Genomic DNA, 16,469 nt, shown 5'->3' with positions numbered 1-16,469 from the left:
CACACAGGTGGGTTAGAGTCTTGTCACACAGGTGGGTTAGAGTCTTGTCACACAGGTGGGTTAGAGTCTTGTCAGGTGGGTTAGAGTCTTGTCACAGGTGGGTTAGAGTCTTGTCACACAGGTGGGTTAGAGTCTTGTCACACAGGTGGGTTAGAGTCTTGTCACACAGGTGGGTTAGAGTCTTAGAGTCTTGTCACACAGGTGGGTTAGAGTCTTGTCACACAGGTGGGTTAGAGTCTTGTCACACAGGTGGGTTAGAGTCTTGTCACACAGGTGGGTTAGAGTCTTGTCACACAGGTGGGTTAGAGTCTTGTCACACAGGTGGGTTAGAGTCTTGTCACACAGGTGGGTTAGAGTCTTGTCACACAGGTGGGTTAGAGTCTTGTCACACGGGTGGGTTAGAGTCTTGTCACACAGGTGGGTTAGAGTCTTGTCACACAGGTCACACAGGTGGGTTAGAGTCAGGTGGGTTAGAGTTTGTCACACAGGTGGGTTAGAGTCTTGTCACACAGGTGGGTTAGAGTCTTGTCACACAGGTGGGTTAGAGAGTCACACAGGTGGGTTAGAGTCTTTTCTCACACAGGTGGGTTAGAGTCTTGTCACACAGGTGGGTTAGAGTCTTGTCACACAGGTGGGTTAGAGTCTTTTCTCACACAGGTGGGTTAGAGTCTTGTCACACAGGTGGGTTAGAGTCTTGTCACACAGGTGGGTTAGAGTCTTGTCACACAGGTGGGTTAGAGTCTTGTCACACAGGTGGGTTAGAGTCTTGTCACACAGGTGGGTTAGAGTCTTGTCACACAGGTGGGTTAGAGTCTTTTCACACAGGTGGGTTAGAGTCTTGTCACACAGGTGGGTTAGAGTCTTGTCACACAGGTGGGTTAGAGTCTTTTCACACACAGGTGGGTTAGAGTCTTGTCACACGGGTGGGTTAGAGTGGGTTAGAGTCTTGTCACACAGGTGGGTTAGAGTCTTTTGTCACACAGGTGGGTTAGAGTCTTTGTCACACAGGTGGGTTAGAGTCAGGTGGGTTAGAGTTTGTCACACAGGTGGGTTAGAGTCTTTTCAGGTGGGTTAGAGTCTTGTCACACAGGTGGGTTAGAGTCACACAGGTGGGTTAGAGTCTTGTCACACAGGTGGGTTAGAGTCTTGTCACACAGGTGGGTTAGAGTCTTGTCACACAGGTGGGTTAGAGTCTTGTCACACAGGTGGGTTAGAGTCTTGTCACACAGGTGGGTTAGAGTCTTTTCTCACACAGGTGGGTTAGAGTCTTGTCACACAGGTGGGTTAGAGTCTTGTCACACGGGTGGGTTAGAGTCTTTGTCACACAGGTGGGTTAGAGTCTTGTCACACAGGTGGGTTAGAGTCTTGTCACACAGGTGGGTTAGAGTCTTGTCACACAGGTGGGTTAGAGTCTTGTCACACAGGTGGGTTAGAGTCTTGTCACACAGGTGGGTTAGAGTCTTGTCACACAGGTGGGTTAGAGTCTTGTCACACAGGTGGGTTAGAGTCTTGTCACACAGGTGGGTTAGAGTCTTTTCTCACAGGTGGGTTAGAGTCTTGTCACACGGGTGGGTTAGAGTCTTTCACACAGGTGGGTTAGAGTCTTGTCACACAGGTGGGTTAGAGTCTTGTCACACGGGTGGGTTAGAGTCTTGTCACACAGGTGGGTTAGAGTCTTGTCACACAGGTGGGTTAGTCTTTTCACACAGGTGGGTTAGAGTCTTGTCACACAGGTGGGTTAGAGTCTTGTCACACAGGTGGGTTAGAGTCTTTTCACACAGGTGGGTCACACAGGTGGGTTAGAGTCTTGTCACACAGGTGGGTTAGAGTCTTGTCACACAGGTGGGTTAGAGTCTTGTCACACAGGTGGGTTAGAGTCTTGTCACACAGGTGGGTTAGAGTCTTTTGTCACACAGGTGGGTTAGAGTCTTGTCACACAGGTGGGTTAGAGTCTTGTCACACAGGTGGGTTAGAGTCTTTTCTCACACAGGTGGGTTAGAGTCTTGTCACACAGGTGGGTTAGAGTCTTGTCACACAGGTGGGTTAGAGTCTTGTCACACAGGTGGGTTAGAGTCAGGTGGGTTTTTGTCACACAGGTGGGTTAGAGTCTTTTCTCACACAGGTGGGTTAGAGTCTTGTCACACGGGTGGGTTAGAGTCTTTTCACACAGGTGGGTTAGAGTCAGGTGGGTTAGAGTCTTGTCACACAGGTGGGTTAGAGTCTTGTCACACAGGTGGGTTAGAGTTTTGTCACACAGGTGGGTTAGAGTCAGGTGGGTTAGAGTCTTGTCACACAGGTGGGTTAGAGTCTTTAGGTGGGTTAGAGTCTTGTCACACAGGTGGGTTAGAGTCACACAGGTGGGTTAGAGTCTTGTCACACAGGTGGGTTAGAGTCTTGTCACACAGGTGGGTTAGAGTCACACAGGTGGGTTAGAGTCTCTTTGTCACACAGGTGGGTTTGTCACACAGGTGGGTTAGAGTCTTGTCACACAGGTGGGTTAGAGTCACACAGGTGGGTTAGAGTCTTTTGTCACACAGGTGGGTTAGAGTCTTTGTCACACAGGTGGGTTAGAGTCAGGTGGGTTTTTGTCACACAGGTGGGTTAGAGTCTTGTCACACAGGTGGGTTAGAGTCTTTTGTCACACAGGTGGGTTAGAGTCTTTTCTCACACAGGTGGGTTAGAGTCTTGTCACACAGGTGGGTTAGAGTCTTTTGTCACACAGGTGGGTTAGAGTCTCACACAGGTGGGTTAGAGTCACACACAGGTGGGTTAGAGTCTTGTCACACAGGTGGGTTGTCACACAGGTGGGTTAGAGTCACACAGGTGGGTTAGAGTCTTGTCACACAGGTGGGTTAGAGTCTTTTGTCACACAGGTGGGTTAGAGTCTTGTCACACAGGTGGGTTAGAGTCTTGTCACACAGGTGGGTTAGAGTCTTTTGTCACACAGGTGGGTTAGAGTCTTTTGTCACACAGGTGGGTTAGAGTCTTTTGTCACACAGGTGGGTTAGAGTCTTGTCACACAGGTGGGTTAGAGTCTTGTCACACAGGTGGGTTAGAGTCTTTGTCACACAGGTGGGTTAGAGTCTTGTCACACGGGTGGGTTAGAGTCACACAGGTGGGTTAGAGTCAGGTGGGTTAGAGTCTTTCACACAGGTGGGTTAGAGTCTTGTCACACGGGTGGGTTAGAGTCACAGGTGGGTTTTGTCACACAGGTGGGTTAGAGTCTTGTCACACAGGTGGGTTAGAGTCTTGTCACACAGGTGGGTTAGAGTCTTTTCTCACACAGGTGGGTTAGAGTCTTGTCACACAGGTGGGTTAGAGTCACACAGGTGGGTTAGAGTCTTTTCACACAGGTGGGTTAGAGTCTTGTCACACACACAGGTGGGTTAGAGTCTTGTCACACAGGTGGGTTAGAGTCACACAGGTGGGTTAGAGTCTTGTCACACGGGTGGGTTAGAGTCTTTTCACACAGGTGGGTTAGAGTCTTGTCACACAGGTGGGTTAGAGTCTTGTCACACAGGTGGGTTAGAGTCTTGTCACACAGGTGGGTTAGAGTCTTTTCACACAGGTGGGTTAGAGTCTTGTCACACAGGTGGGTTAGAGTCTTGTCACACAGGTGGGTTAGAGTCACACAGGTGGGTTAGAGTCTTGTCACACAGGTGGGTTAGGGTCACACAGGTGGGTTAGAGTCTTGTCACACAGGTGGGTTAGAGTCTTGTCACACAGGTGGGTTAGAGTCACACAGGTGGGTTAGAGTCTTGTCACACAGGTGGGTTAGAGTCTTGTCACACAGGTGGGTTAGAGTCTTTTCTCACACAGGTGGGTTAGAGTCTTGTCACACAGGTGGGTTAGAGTCTTGTCACACAGGTGGGTTAGAGTCTTGTCACACAGGTGGGTTAGAGTTTTCTCACACAGGTGGGTTAGAGTCTTGTCACACAGGTGGGTTAGAGTCTTGTCACACAGGTGGGTTAGAGTCACACAGGTGGGTTAGAGTCTTGTCACACAGGTGGGTTAGAGTCTTGTCACACAGGTGGGTTAGAGTCTTTTCTCACACAGGTGGGTTAGAGTCTTGTCACACGGGTGGGTTAGAGTCTTTTCACACAGGTGGGTTAGAGTCTTGTCACACAGGTGGGTTAGAGTCTTGTCACACAGGTGGGTTAGAGTCTTTTCACACACAGGTGGGTTAGAGTCTTGTCACACAGGTGGGTTAGAGTCTTGTCACACGGGTGGGTTAGAGTCTTTTCACACAGGTGGGTTAGAGTCACACAGGTGGGTTAGAGTCTTGTCACACAGGTGGGTTAGAGTCTTGTCACACAGGTGGGTTAGAGTCTTGTCACACAGGTGGGTTAGAGTCTTTTGTCACACAGGTGGGTTAGAGTCTTTTGTCACACAGGTGGGTTAGAGTCTTGTCACACAGGTGGGTTAGAGTCTTTTGTCACACAGGTGGGTTAGAGTCTTGTCACACAGGTGGGTTAGAGTCTTTGTCACAGGTGGGTTAGAGTCTTTTGTCACACAGGTGGGTTAGAGTCTTGTCACACACACTTATAAATTTTAATAATGTTATTTGCCTTGTTTTGTTTTTTCTTTAGCTAAGAATTGTTTCTGCAAGATCGGTACTAAATCTCATCAGAAATCCTCAAACATCTATAATTCAGGTAAAGACAACAACTTAAAGTGTTAATGTGTGTATGTACCAAGGTATATTAGTTAGGTTTTCCATTTGTTTCTGCGAGTGCACATGCATTTGTGTGTGTTGGTCTGGGTGGTGTGTGTGTGTGTGTGTGTGTGTTTGTGTGTGCGCGCGAGTGTGTATTTGTATTGGTCTGTGTGTGTGTGTGTGGTGTGTACATGTGTGGTGTGTGCATGTGCATGCATGGTATGTGTATGTGTGGTGCATGAATGTGTGGTGTGTGCATGTATGGTGTGTGTGTATGTGTGGTGTGTGGACGTGTATGCATGTGCATGTATGGTGTGTGCATATGTGTGCCTGGTGTGTGTATGTGTGGATGTGTATGCATGTGCATGTGTGGTGTGTGCATGTGTGTGTCTGGTGTGTGTGTGTGTGGACGTGTATGCATGTGCATGTGTGGTGTGTGCATATGTGTGTCTGGTGTGTGTATGTGTGGATGTGTATGCATGTGCATGTGTGGTGTGTGCATGTGTGTGTCTGGTGTGTGTGTGTGTGCATGTGTGGAGTGTGCATGTGCGGTGTGTGTGTGTGGTGTGTGTATGTGTGGACATGTATCATGTGCATGTGTGGTTTGTGTGTGGACGTGTATGTGTGATGTGTGTGTGTGGACGTGTGTGCATGTGTGGTGTGTGCGTATATGTGTGTGTATATGTATGTGTGTGTGTGTATGTATGGACGTGTATGTATATATGTATGGACGTGTATGTGTGTGTGTGTGTGTATATGTGTGTGTGTGTATGTGTGTGTGTGTGTGTATGGACGTGTATGTGTGTGTGTGTGTGTGTGTATATGTGTGTGTGTATGTATGGATGTGTATGTATGCATGTGTGTGTGTGTGTGTGTGTGTGTGTGGATGTGTGTGTGTGTGGTGTGTGTGTGTATGTATGGACGTGTATGTATGCATGTGTGTGTGTATGTGTGTGTGTGTATGCACGTGTGTGGTGTGTGTGTGTGTGTGTGTGTGTGTGTGTGTGTGTGTATGTATGCATGTGTGTGTATGTGTGTGTATGTATGCACGTGTGTGTGTGTGTGTATGTGTATGTGTGTGTATGCATGTGTGTATGTGTGTGTGTGTGTGTATGTATGCACGTGTGTGTGTATGTGTGTGTGTGTATGTATGCATGTGTGTGTGTGTGTGTGTATGTATGTATGTGTGTGTGTGTGTGTGTATGTATGTGTGTGTGTGTATGTATGCATGTGTGTGTGTGTGTGTGTGTGTGTATGTATGCACATGTGTGTGTGTGTATGTGTGTGTGTGTGTGTGTGTGTGTGTGTGTGTGTGTGTGTGTGTGTGCATATGCATGTGTGTGTGTGTATGTATGCACGTGTGTGTGTGTGTGTGTGTGTGTGTGTGTGTGTGTATGTGCGTGTCTTGCACAGTGGTAGAGCACTTATCTGAGGTGCTATGAATTGCATAACCGACTGCCCTTGATGGACTGGAACATCAAAGTCATGGTATGTACTGTCCTGACTATAAGGATAGTTCATACAAAAGATCCCATAATGCTTTGTGTAGGAGTAGCCTATATGTGGCAACAACTGGTTTCTTCTCCGACTCAACTAATTATTGAAATAACCACATGCTCGACACCACAATTAGACATACTTTAAAAACAGGTCATGTACATTTTTATAATTGCAGGGATTGGTTAATAAAATTTGACTACTGAATAAGATACCCAATAAAAAATGTTACTTTTGTATAATATGACTAATGTTCTTTTCAGATGCTTGTCACAATAACATTTGCCCTCATAGTTGGAACTATATATTTTGATATCAATTCATCAGTGGAATCAGGCATACAAAACAGGTAAAGATTCATTTTTATTATATAACATTCAGTGAAATATATTAAAATATCAGTGAAATAAAAGTGTTATCAGCCACTCAGTGATGATAACACATTTTAGAGTGAACATTTCACTATTTCACTCTAAAATGTGTTATCGTCACTGTACAAAGTGTTATCTTCACTGTAAGAAAGCCGGAACTATTTTGCTACTGGCATTTTAAAAATAAATGTAAATTGCCAAAAGTTATATAATAAATAGAAAATTTCATGTTTTTTGTCAGAAATATCCTCTATAAATTAACTAATTGTATCATGGTATGTGCTATCCTGTCTGTGGGAAAGTGCATATAAAAGATCTCTTACTACATCAGGAAAAATGTAGTGGATTTCCTCTGATGACTACGTGTTATAATTACCAAATGTTTGATATCCAATAGCCAATGATTAATGAATCAATGTGCTCTAGTGGTGTTGTTAAACAAAACAAGCTTTAGCTGTAACTAATCGCTTTTATACTTGCATTTCTAATGTTGGGATTTTGTTTCAGTCAGTAGAGTACTTGCCTTAGGTGTTTGGGTTATAGGATCAAATCTTCTAGCTGAACCCATTAGGTCCCACCCCCCATCTCAACCAGTGTCCCACAATTGGTATATCAAAGGCCATGGTATATGCTGTCCTGTCTATGCGAAAGTGTATATTTAAAAAAAATACCTGACTGATAATGGAAAAAATGTAGCGGGTTTCTTCTGCAGACTATGTTACATAATTATTAAATATTTGAAATTTAATAAAAACAAACTTCATTCACTAATAATGAATACATTTGTTCATTCATACCAACAGCTGAGATCATATTATCCAAATGTCTCTCTATCCGTCCAGTACGGGACGTAGCCCAGTGCTTACTTGATGTGTGGTCAGTCTGGGATCGATTCCTGTCGGTCGGCCCATTGGGCTATTTCTCATTCTAGCCAATGCACTGACTGGTATATCAAAGGCTGTGGTATATGCTATCCTGTTGGTGGGATGGTGCATATAAAAGATCCCATGCTACTAATAGAAAAATGTAGCGGGTTTCCTCTCTAGGACTATTTCAGAATTCAATAGCCAGTAGTTAATAAATCAGTGTTCTCTTGTGGTGTCATTAAACCAAACAAACAAACAAACAAACAAACAAAACAAACAAACTTTTACTCCATCCATCCACTCGCCCACCCACTGATTAAAATATCAAGGAATATTCTAAAAACTAATAGTACAAAATAACAGGATCCTTCTTAGTCCTAACCTCAATGATATGGCCAGTATATTTTCAGTAGTGAATAACTAGTAATAAGTGTACCGGAATGTCGCCCAAACAAGATGGTGATATAAATTAAAATTGATTATGGGTAATATATAGGATATTAAACAAGCTTCCATTTTGTATCATATATATGTTTATGTCCCTCTTTAAATAATTTTCAATTATTTCACGAGGTTTAACTTATTTCACGAGGGACATAAACAATACGAAATGGTAGCTCGTTTAATATCCTATATATTACCCATAATCAATTTTAATAATTTATATCACTATCTTGTTTGGTTGACGTTCCGGTAAGGCTGTGGTGTGCCAATTAATGATAGCATTGTATGACGTCGAAGTGTTATGTCCCACTTGACATTCTAGTGGGACCTAACACTTTGATATGTACATGTACCAAGATATTTTTAACAATATGGGCAGGGCTTCTAGATTGTAGCCCCACTCCCATAGCTAGTGACATTCAGTGTTGGGCTAGTAAATAACTACTATTGCCATGCCCGACGGCTAGTGAAATAAATGCTGCATTTAAGTCTAGTTTGTAAAGATGAATATCCTGTCCCTCCCCCCACACATTCCTCAATCTTAGTCTGTTTAAGTATGCATATACCGTACATGTATGACAAAATAGAAAAACAAATTTGTTTACAGAATTGGTGCCTTTTTCTTTGTGACAATGAACCAGATGTTTGGAGCTATGTCAGCAGTTGAACTTTTTATCAAACAAAGAGTCATCTTTATGTGAGTATATTTGCAAATTAGATGTAAATTAATTGAGGTCACAGCACTATGTTTATTGTCATTTAAGCAAAAAAAAAAAAAAAAAAAAAAAAAATAGATGTCCTGAAATGTAATTTCCTGAATCATACAAGTAAAATTCATCTTTGCCTTAAAATTTACTACCAATAATTTTTTTTTCAGAATGATTGGAGAGGCTAGAGCCCCCCTGCTCCACTGTGCCTGTATAAATGTTGTATTTCTTTTATAAAACTGTTAATTATTACAGCAAATAAATATGTTTAAACCAATTAAATTCACATGCCACAGTTTAGACCCCCCCCCCCCCACACACACACACACACACCCTTCCCTGCACAAATTCCTGCACATATGCCTGGCCTCACGTACTTCCAACAGTTGTTATGATCGTATCTGACCTAGTTCATGAAAGACTAGAGATTTCTCTTCTATTGTCTAATAATTTCTCAGTGATTTTTATTTTCCAGGTCCTGAGTGCCCACTGGGGTAATAATCATAGTTATACCCCACTTCTGGCACCGTGCTTATAAAACTTAAAGTCTAGACTTTAACGTAATGCTACTTGAATGGCGTTGCCTTGACGTTAAAGTCTGGACTTTATTAAAGTCTAGACTTTAAGGTTTATAAGCGTGGGGCCTGCATGGTCTCGTTGTCATGATTTCCTTTCCTGTATTCACTGATACACCTACAAACAGGCATTTTAATGTTTTCCTATGACAAACTGAATTTGGTTTTAGAAAACGGTATATACGGTAGAGTCTTAATTGTATGTTCTCTTACGTTTTTGTTGTAACAGACATGAAAATGCGAGTGGATTCTATCGAGTTTCTGCATTCTTCCTCGCAAAGGTCATTTGTGATGTTGTACCCATGCGGCTAATTCCGGTGGTGTGTTTCTCCACCATTGTTTACTGGATGGTTGGTAAGCATTATCTAACAACAGTTGATTGGTAAGGAATATCTAACAACAGTTGATTGGTAAACAATATTTAACAACATTTGATTGGTAAGCAGTATCTAACAACAGTTGATTGGTAAGTATTATCTAACATGGGATCTACATGTAAATAATGCAGAAAAAAAAAATTGTTTTTAGAAATGCAGGTAAACTTAGAATGAAAAATGGTTCTACGATGATAATTGTATTGAAATTTTGAATAACTTTACATACCTGGGTATTGTATTAAACTATAATAACAAATTTAATATTGCTGAAAAAATGTTGTCTGAGCAAGATAGAAAAGCTATTTTTGCATTGAACCGAAATGTTAAAGCTCTTTATCTCAATCCAGCAACTATGCTATCATTGTTTGATTGTTATATTGGTAGTATTTTGTATTATGCATCGGAAGTATGGGGTTCACACAAGGGAGCTAATACTGAGCGTATTCATCTGGAATTTAAAAAACAAAATGTTGGGTGTTAAAAAATTTACATGTAATGTAATGATTTATGCAGAACTTGGTCGTTATCCATTAAGATACCTTCGGATATATAATATGATTGAATACTAGTGTAAGCTGTTAGTGACATCTAATTGTATATTGAAGAATTGTTATGAATTTTTGTATGATAGAGTAGAAAATTATAAAGAACAAAACTGGGTATACCACATTAAAAAAGGAATTGATTAATTTGGGTTTGGGGGATATATGGTTTAATCAAGTACTATATCCTAGATGTTTATCTGTAATCGAACAAAGAATTCTAGACAAAGCTATGCAATATATTAGGAGTGAAATTGATATTTCGCCAATATATATTATGTACAAATATTTTACAGATGCATTCAATCTTTAATTTTATTTACGGAAAGCACTTCCAGTACTTTGTAGAAAATATGTGTCAAAATTTAGAATGTCATCTCATATGTTAGCAATTGAAACTGGCAGATATAGTCATACACAGTGACATGATAGATTATGTTTTCACTGTTTAAATGTTATGGAAGATGAATTTCATTTTATTTTAAAATGTCCCTTATATACTGATTTGAGAAAAAAATACATTAAACCTTATTACTGGAAAAAGCCATAATTTTTTAAGCTACTGCAATTATATAATGTACAAAATTCTAAAACTATTTAATTTTGGAAAACATTTATATAAAGCAGTTAAATTAAGAAAAGCTTTTTAAGGCATTTTCCATATGTGTGTAGTTTGTTTTATGTGACATGTATATTTTCTTGTTTATTGAAGTTTGTTCTGTGGTTACCGGGTATGTATTTTTGTTTATATATGAACAGATGAGCTGTAAAGCTTAATGTGAATAAAGAACTTGAACTTGAACTTGATTGGTAAGCAGTATCTAACAACAGTTGATTGGTAAGCAGTATCTAACAAGAGTTGATTGTTATTGGTAAGTGGTATCTGACAGGAGTTGATTGTTATTGGTAAGCAAGATCTAACAACAGTTGATTTGTAAGCAGTATCTAACTGATGGTTATAACAACAAAAAAATGATATTGCTACCCCTCTCCATTTCAGAAAAAAAATATCTAAACATGATTTTGTTTTATGTGTTTTAGGTTTTCAACAGTTTGTTGCGAAATACCTGTTCTTCACCATGAATCTCTTTTTCACAACTCTAGCAGCATCTGGTATTGCTTTTGCCATCAGTGCTGGCGTGAGAGTCTTTGCCATTGCCAATCTTGGTATTTCCATGTCATTCGTGATTATGATGGTAAGTCCTGTTATACTGTCAAGATTCAATGGTGGGAAGTAGCCCATTTGTAAAACGGTCGGCTTAGGATCGATCTCCATCAGTTGGCCCATTGGACTATTTCTCGTTCTAGCCAGTGCAAGACCACTAGTATACCAAAGGCCATGGTATATGCTATCCTGTTTGGGTGATGGTGCATATAAAAGATCTCTTACTACTAATGGAAAAATGTAGCAGGTTTCCTATAAAACTACAAGTCACAAATTACCAAATGTTTCACATCCAATAGCTGATGATTAATAAATTAATATTCTCTAGTGGTGTTAAATAAATAGAGGATACTCCCAGAGTGTCTTCTGATATCATAATTTATCAGCACGAGTTGATAAAAGTATGAAATCCGAGACTTTTATCAACAAGTGCTGATAAATTATGATATCACAAGACATGAGGGGGGTATTCTTTTTATCATCCATTATCATTCTTTTAATTTGCGACAGTAATATGGGTTGAATGTCAGTGGTAGACTTGTTAACTAGCAGAACGGCAGTGGCGTGACGTCACTAATGGTAGGTTTAGCGCTGAACAAACACAGTGACGTAACAAAACATTGTCTTGTGATTAAAATTTGACCGATCAAGATCATAAGAAGCGATATATCACAAATAATAGTGCCAGCGATATTTCCTACAAAAGCCTTTAATGGATAATAAAACAAACTTTTTTGAAACTGTCCATATCAGTTCATGTCAATTCCTTTGAGTAGCACTTGAAGGAAGGAAGAAATGTTTTATTTAATGATAGTCAAAAACATTTGTATTTATGATTATGTGGTGTCAGACAAATTATTGTTAAGAACCACATAGATAATGTAAGAGGAAACCTGCTGTTACCAGGTCATAGGGTACTCTTTTTTTTTTAATTAGCAGCAAGGTATATTTTTATATGTACCATCCCACAAATAGGATAGTACATACCACAGTCTTTGTGACACTATTTCAACCCCTGCAGTTAAGAAAATGTCCACGGCAAAAAACATGTCATTGGAAAAAAACCTAAGTATGGATCAAGGCAAAAAAGTGCAGTGGAGAATTTCAAACTCCACGGCATTGCTGATTGCCGTGGACAATTGCAAGGGTTGCTACTATAATACTGTTTCATTCCATTTCAATTAGAAAAATGATGTAATTTATAATTTATAAAAATTTCAAACAATTGAGGTAATACATTTTAATTGGAGGTGTAGCAGTTTTATTATTTTTAAAAGTTACTTTGTTTTATTATTACTGAAAATAGCTAATTAATTTTTTTTTACTTTCAGTTGTTTGGTGGCTTACTACGTAATCTGAATGACCTCGGTGACTGGATCAGCTGGATCAAGTGGTTTAGTGTTATTAGATACAGCCTGGATGTGAGTTTGGATTTCAATACTGAGTACATCTAAAACTGTTACAGGGGATTGGACGTAGCCCAGTGAAAAAGCACACGTCTGATGTGTGGTCGGTCTCGGATCGATCCCCGTCGGTGGGCCCATTGGGCTATTTCTTGTTCCAGCCAGTGCACCATGACTAGTATATCAAAGGCTGTGGTATGTGCTATCCTTTCTGTGGGATGGTGCATATAATAGATCCTTTGCTACTAATGGAAAAATGTAGCGGGTTCCTTCTGACTTTGTCAAAATTATCATATGTTTGACATCCAATAGCCGATGATTAATAAATCAATGTGCTCTAGTGGTGTTGTTAAACAAAACAAACTCTAAAACATATGATATTATAATAATAATAGTAATAATGACCAATAAAGGTCGACTGACCCTTAATTAATTTTATTGAGTAAATAAAATTTGGTGATGTTTATCATGCCTGTTATTAGCCCCCTACCGGTCCAACCAGAAGATACTAAAGTTGTCATTTCCGTCCTTGTGATGTTTATCATGCCTGTTATTATCCCCCTACCGGTCCAACCAGAAGATACTAAAGTTGTCATTTCCGTCCTTGTGATGTTTATCATGCCTGTTATTATCCCCCTACCGGTCCAAAGAGAAGATACTAAAGTTGTCATTTCTATCCTTGTGATGTTTATCATGCCTATTATCCCCCTACCGGTCCAAAGAGAAGATACTAAAGTTGTCATTTCTATCCTTGTGATGTTTAACATGCCTGTTATTAGCCCCCTACCGGTCCAACCAGAAGATACTAAAGTTGTAATTTCCGTCCTTCTCGGAGTCGATTTATCCTTGTATGACATGTAGCATGTGCTACAGGCCCCTCTCCCCGATGACGTTGCAAAATATATATCCTGGGTAGGGGGATTCGCTGTTATTTGTGCTACAGGCCCCGCAGATCCTTAAACTGGCTCTTGTCCTTCTGTCTGTCTGTTGTCTGTCTATCCATCTGTCCTGTATATAGTTTTCCAGATGAATTTTTTTGACATTGAACTAAAACATTTGTATAACTTTATCATATGCTGTTACAGATCACCTTCGACTTTCATGGTGATTTATCCATTTTTGACAGAGTTATGACCCTTGACCCAGTGCCTGAAGATATTGAAATGAAATTTTGTATATAGCTTTTGATGTTGTGTTACAGATCCAGTTTTTTGCGAATAACTAGTTGTAAATGTTGTGGGTGTTTTCCTCAAAATAACAGGTATACTTAACAGAGGCTGTTGTCATATCTTATTATACTTGGTGATAAAGATTCCATTTTCATTAATAAAACAAAAATGCAGTAATTAGTGCTAAAGCATGTATAATAAAAGAATATACCTTGATATGATCAGAAATATTTCTTTTTTATAGGCACTGACAATCAATGAATTGAAGGATCAAATGTTCTGTACCGGAACCAACTGGTGAGTTTATCTTTGTGTCTAAACATACAGAGGTTACGTAACTTACGTTCAGCAGTTAGCTAGTGAAGATGCATATAAATAATAGTTGTATTAGTACACAGATTAATGAGCTACTCTCGGCTTACTAAATTCTAAACCTATACTAGCTCCTTACCTTTCCATTTAGATCAACTGTTCAAAATTGCACCTAAATTCCTTCATAAAAAAAATGTTCACCCATCTCTTTGGCTTAATCCTATGGGACATTCCAAATTCCATAGCACCATACCACCTCCGCCTGTTAACAGCTACGGTTGGACTGCTGGTGCTCCCTTGCACCTACCAGTGCAGGCGGTCCCCACTTCTACCCACCCAACCTTTCCTGTCCTGGACACAGGTGCCAGCCTCTGCGTGCGCTACAACAGCTTGCTCTGAATGTGCACCTAAAGTCCTATGACCTGACCTGACCTATATTAGTACACCGACGACCGGCCTCTGTGGTGCAGTGGTTAAGCCATTGGACTACAGGTTGGTAGGTACAGGGTTCACAGCCCGGTACCGGCTCCAAACCAGAGCGAGTTCTTAAAGGCTCAATGGGTAAGTGTAAGGCCACTACACCCTCTTCTCTCTCTCACTAACCACTAACCAACTAACAACTAGAGAGGAAACCTGCTTCATTTTTCCCATTAGTAACAAGGGATCTTTTATATGCACCATCCCACATATTAACAGACAGGATAACATATATCACAGCCTTTGATATACCAGTCACGGTGCACTGGCTGGAACAAGTAATAGCCCAATTGGCCCTCCGATTGAGATCGATCCCAGAACAACCGTGCATCAAGCCAGCGCTTTACCAAATTAACATATGACAAATTGTATTGTAACACATCGTACAATTTTATTTTCAGCACATCTGGAAATAAGTATATGGATACACAGGGTATCCAGTACACAACCACCTGGGATCTCTGGCAGAAGGAAGTGGCCCTTTTGGGTTTTGTAGTTATAACCTTCATCTTGGCCTACATCCAGCTGAGACGAATCAAGAAGCTAAGCTAAAGACAACACCAGAAACCCTGATCTTCTTATTAGACTAATCCTGGACAATCAAGACCATACAGCAGTGGAGGATCTAGGCATATTTGTGGGGTGGGTGGGTGTGTGACCATTTGACAAAAGAACGAGTATCGCTAAATACAACACCAACATCCCCTTCTTATTTAACTAATTCTGTACAATCAAGAACGTACTGCAGTGGAGGATCTAGGCATTTTAGCAGGGGTGGGTGTGTGACTATTTGACAAAACAATGAGTATCGGTAAACTCAACACCAACAACCTGATCTTCTTATTTGACTAATCAAGAATGTACAGCAGTGGAGGATGTTGGTGGGGTTGACAGGGGTGGGGTGTGTGTATGTGACTATTAGACAAAACAATGAGTATTGCTAAACACAACACCCCTGATCTTCTTATTGAACTAATCCAGTACAATCAAGAACTTACAGCAATGGAGGATCTAGGCATATCGATTGGGGTGGGAATGTGTGGGGTGGGGATTGTGTGTGTGTGTGTGTGTGACTATTTCATAAAACAGTAAGTAATGCCAAACACAACACCAACAACCCTGATCTTATTGGACTAATCCTGTTAAGTCAAGAACATACAGCAGTGGAGGATCTAGGTGTGTTGGGGGTGAGGTGTGGAAGACTATTTGACTAAACCTGTTAAATCAAGAACATTTTGCAGTGATGGATCTAGTTGTCTTGGTGGGGGTCGGGGGGGAGACTGACTAATCCTGTACCATCAAGAACATTTTGCAGTGGATGATTTATCAGGCCATAGGATTTCACATTTCATGGAAAACACTTTGTCGGTTCTGTGTCTTGTGATGCATGGGAGCCCATTAGAAACTGTTTCTAAAAAATAATTATATATATACAGTGAAACCTCTCAAAACCGGATTGGTATAATACTGACATCTGCCTATTCCACTACTTTTAAAGAATATCATTTTTTATGAATGTTTATTGTTGTAATAACTATAAATGGGCTTAATATAAAGATTTTAGAGAAGAAACATGCTGTATGCTCATGTTTGTTTTTTACTCATCTCTATATTAATAAAGATTCAAATTTGGCTTGTGCATCCCCCACCACCACTAAAGACAATGCTAAAGATTGTGCCCCACACTCCAGATATAGCCTCTATTAGAAATTCGCAAGTAAAAATATGAAGATATTTTCGCAAAACCTTTAAATTATTAGAATGTCAATAAAATTTTAAAATAATAATAATGATGACCATGCTGCCAATACATGTTTCACTCAACCTATAGGATCTGGAGTGGGGTGGGGGGGGGGGGGGGGGGGGGGGGGGGGGGGGGAGGTGGGGTGGACACATCCTCCAGTGGT

General features: G+C 40.6%; 1 protein-coding gene across 1 annotated transcript in view; it reads left to right on the top strand.

The window, feature by feature from the left end:
- The window catches only part of LOC121379992 (broad substrate specificity ATP-binding cassette transporter ABCG2-like), a 45,252-nt gene extending 29,058 nt beyond the window's left edge, over nucleotides 1-16,194 (top strand). Inside the window, exons 10-17 of the mRNA XM_041508700.1 lie at nucleotides 4,590-4,655; nucleotides 6,418-6,503; nucleotides 8,443-8,532; nucleotides 9,347-9,471; nucleotides 11,078-11,232; nucleotides 12,533-12,622; nucleotides 14,018-14,070; nucleotides 14,964-16,194. Coding sequence (XP_041364634.1) covers nucleotides 4,590-4,655; nucleotides 6,418-6,503; nucleotides 8,443-8,532; nucleotides 9,347-9,471; nucleotides 11,078-11,232; nucleotides 12,533-12,622; nucleotides 14,018-14,070; nucleotides 14,964-15,114 — 816 coding nt within the window. The 3' untranslated portion in view covers nucleotides 15,115-16,194. The remainder of the gene's footprint in view (nucleotides 1-4,589; nucleotides 4,656-6,417; nucleotides 6,504-8,442; nucleotides 8,533-9,346; nucleotides 9,472-11,077; nucleotides 11,233-12,532; nucleotides 12,623-14,017; nucleotides 14,071-14,963) is intronic.
- The last annotated feature ends 275 nt before the right edge of the window (nucleotides 16,195-16,469 follow it).

The sequence above is a fragment of the Gigantopelta aegis genome, chromosome 8 (assembly GCF_016097555.1).
Source record: "Gigantopelta aegis isolate Gae_Host chromosome 8, Gae_host_genome, whole genome shotgun sequence".
NCBI classification, from domain to species: Eukaryota; Metazoa; Mollusca; class Gastropoda; order Neomphalida; family Peltospiridae; genus Gigantopelta; species Gigantopelta aegis.
Note: the sequence above shows the minus strand (reverse complement) of the source record. Positions and strands in the feature narration are given on the sequence as shown.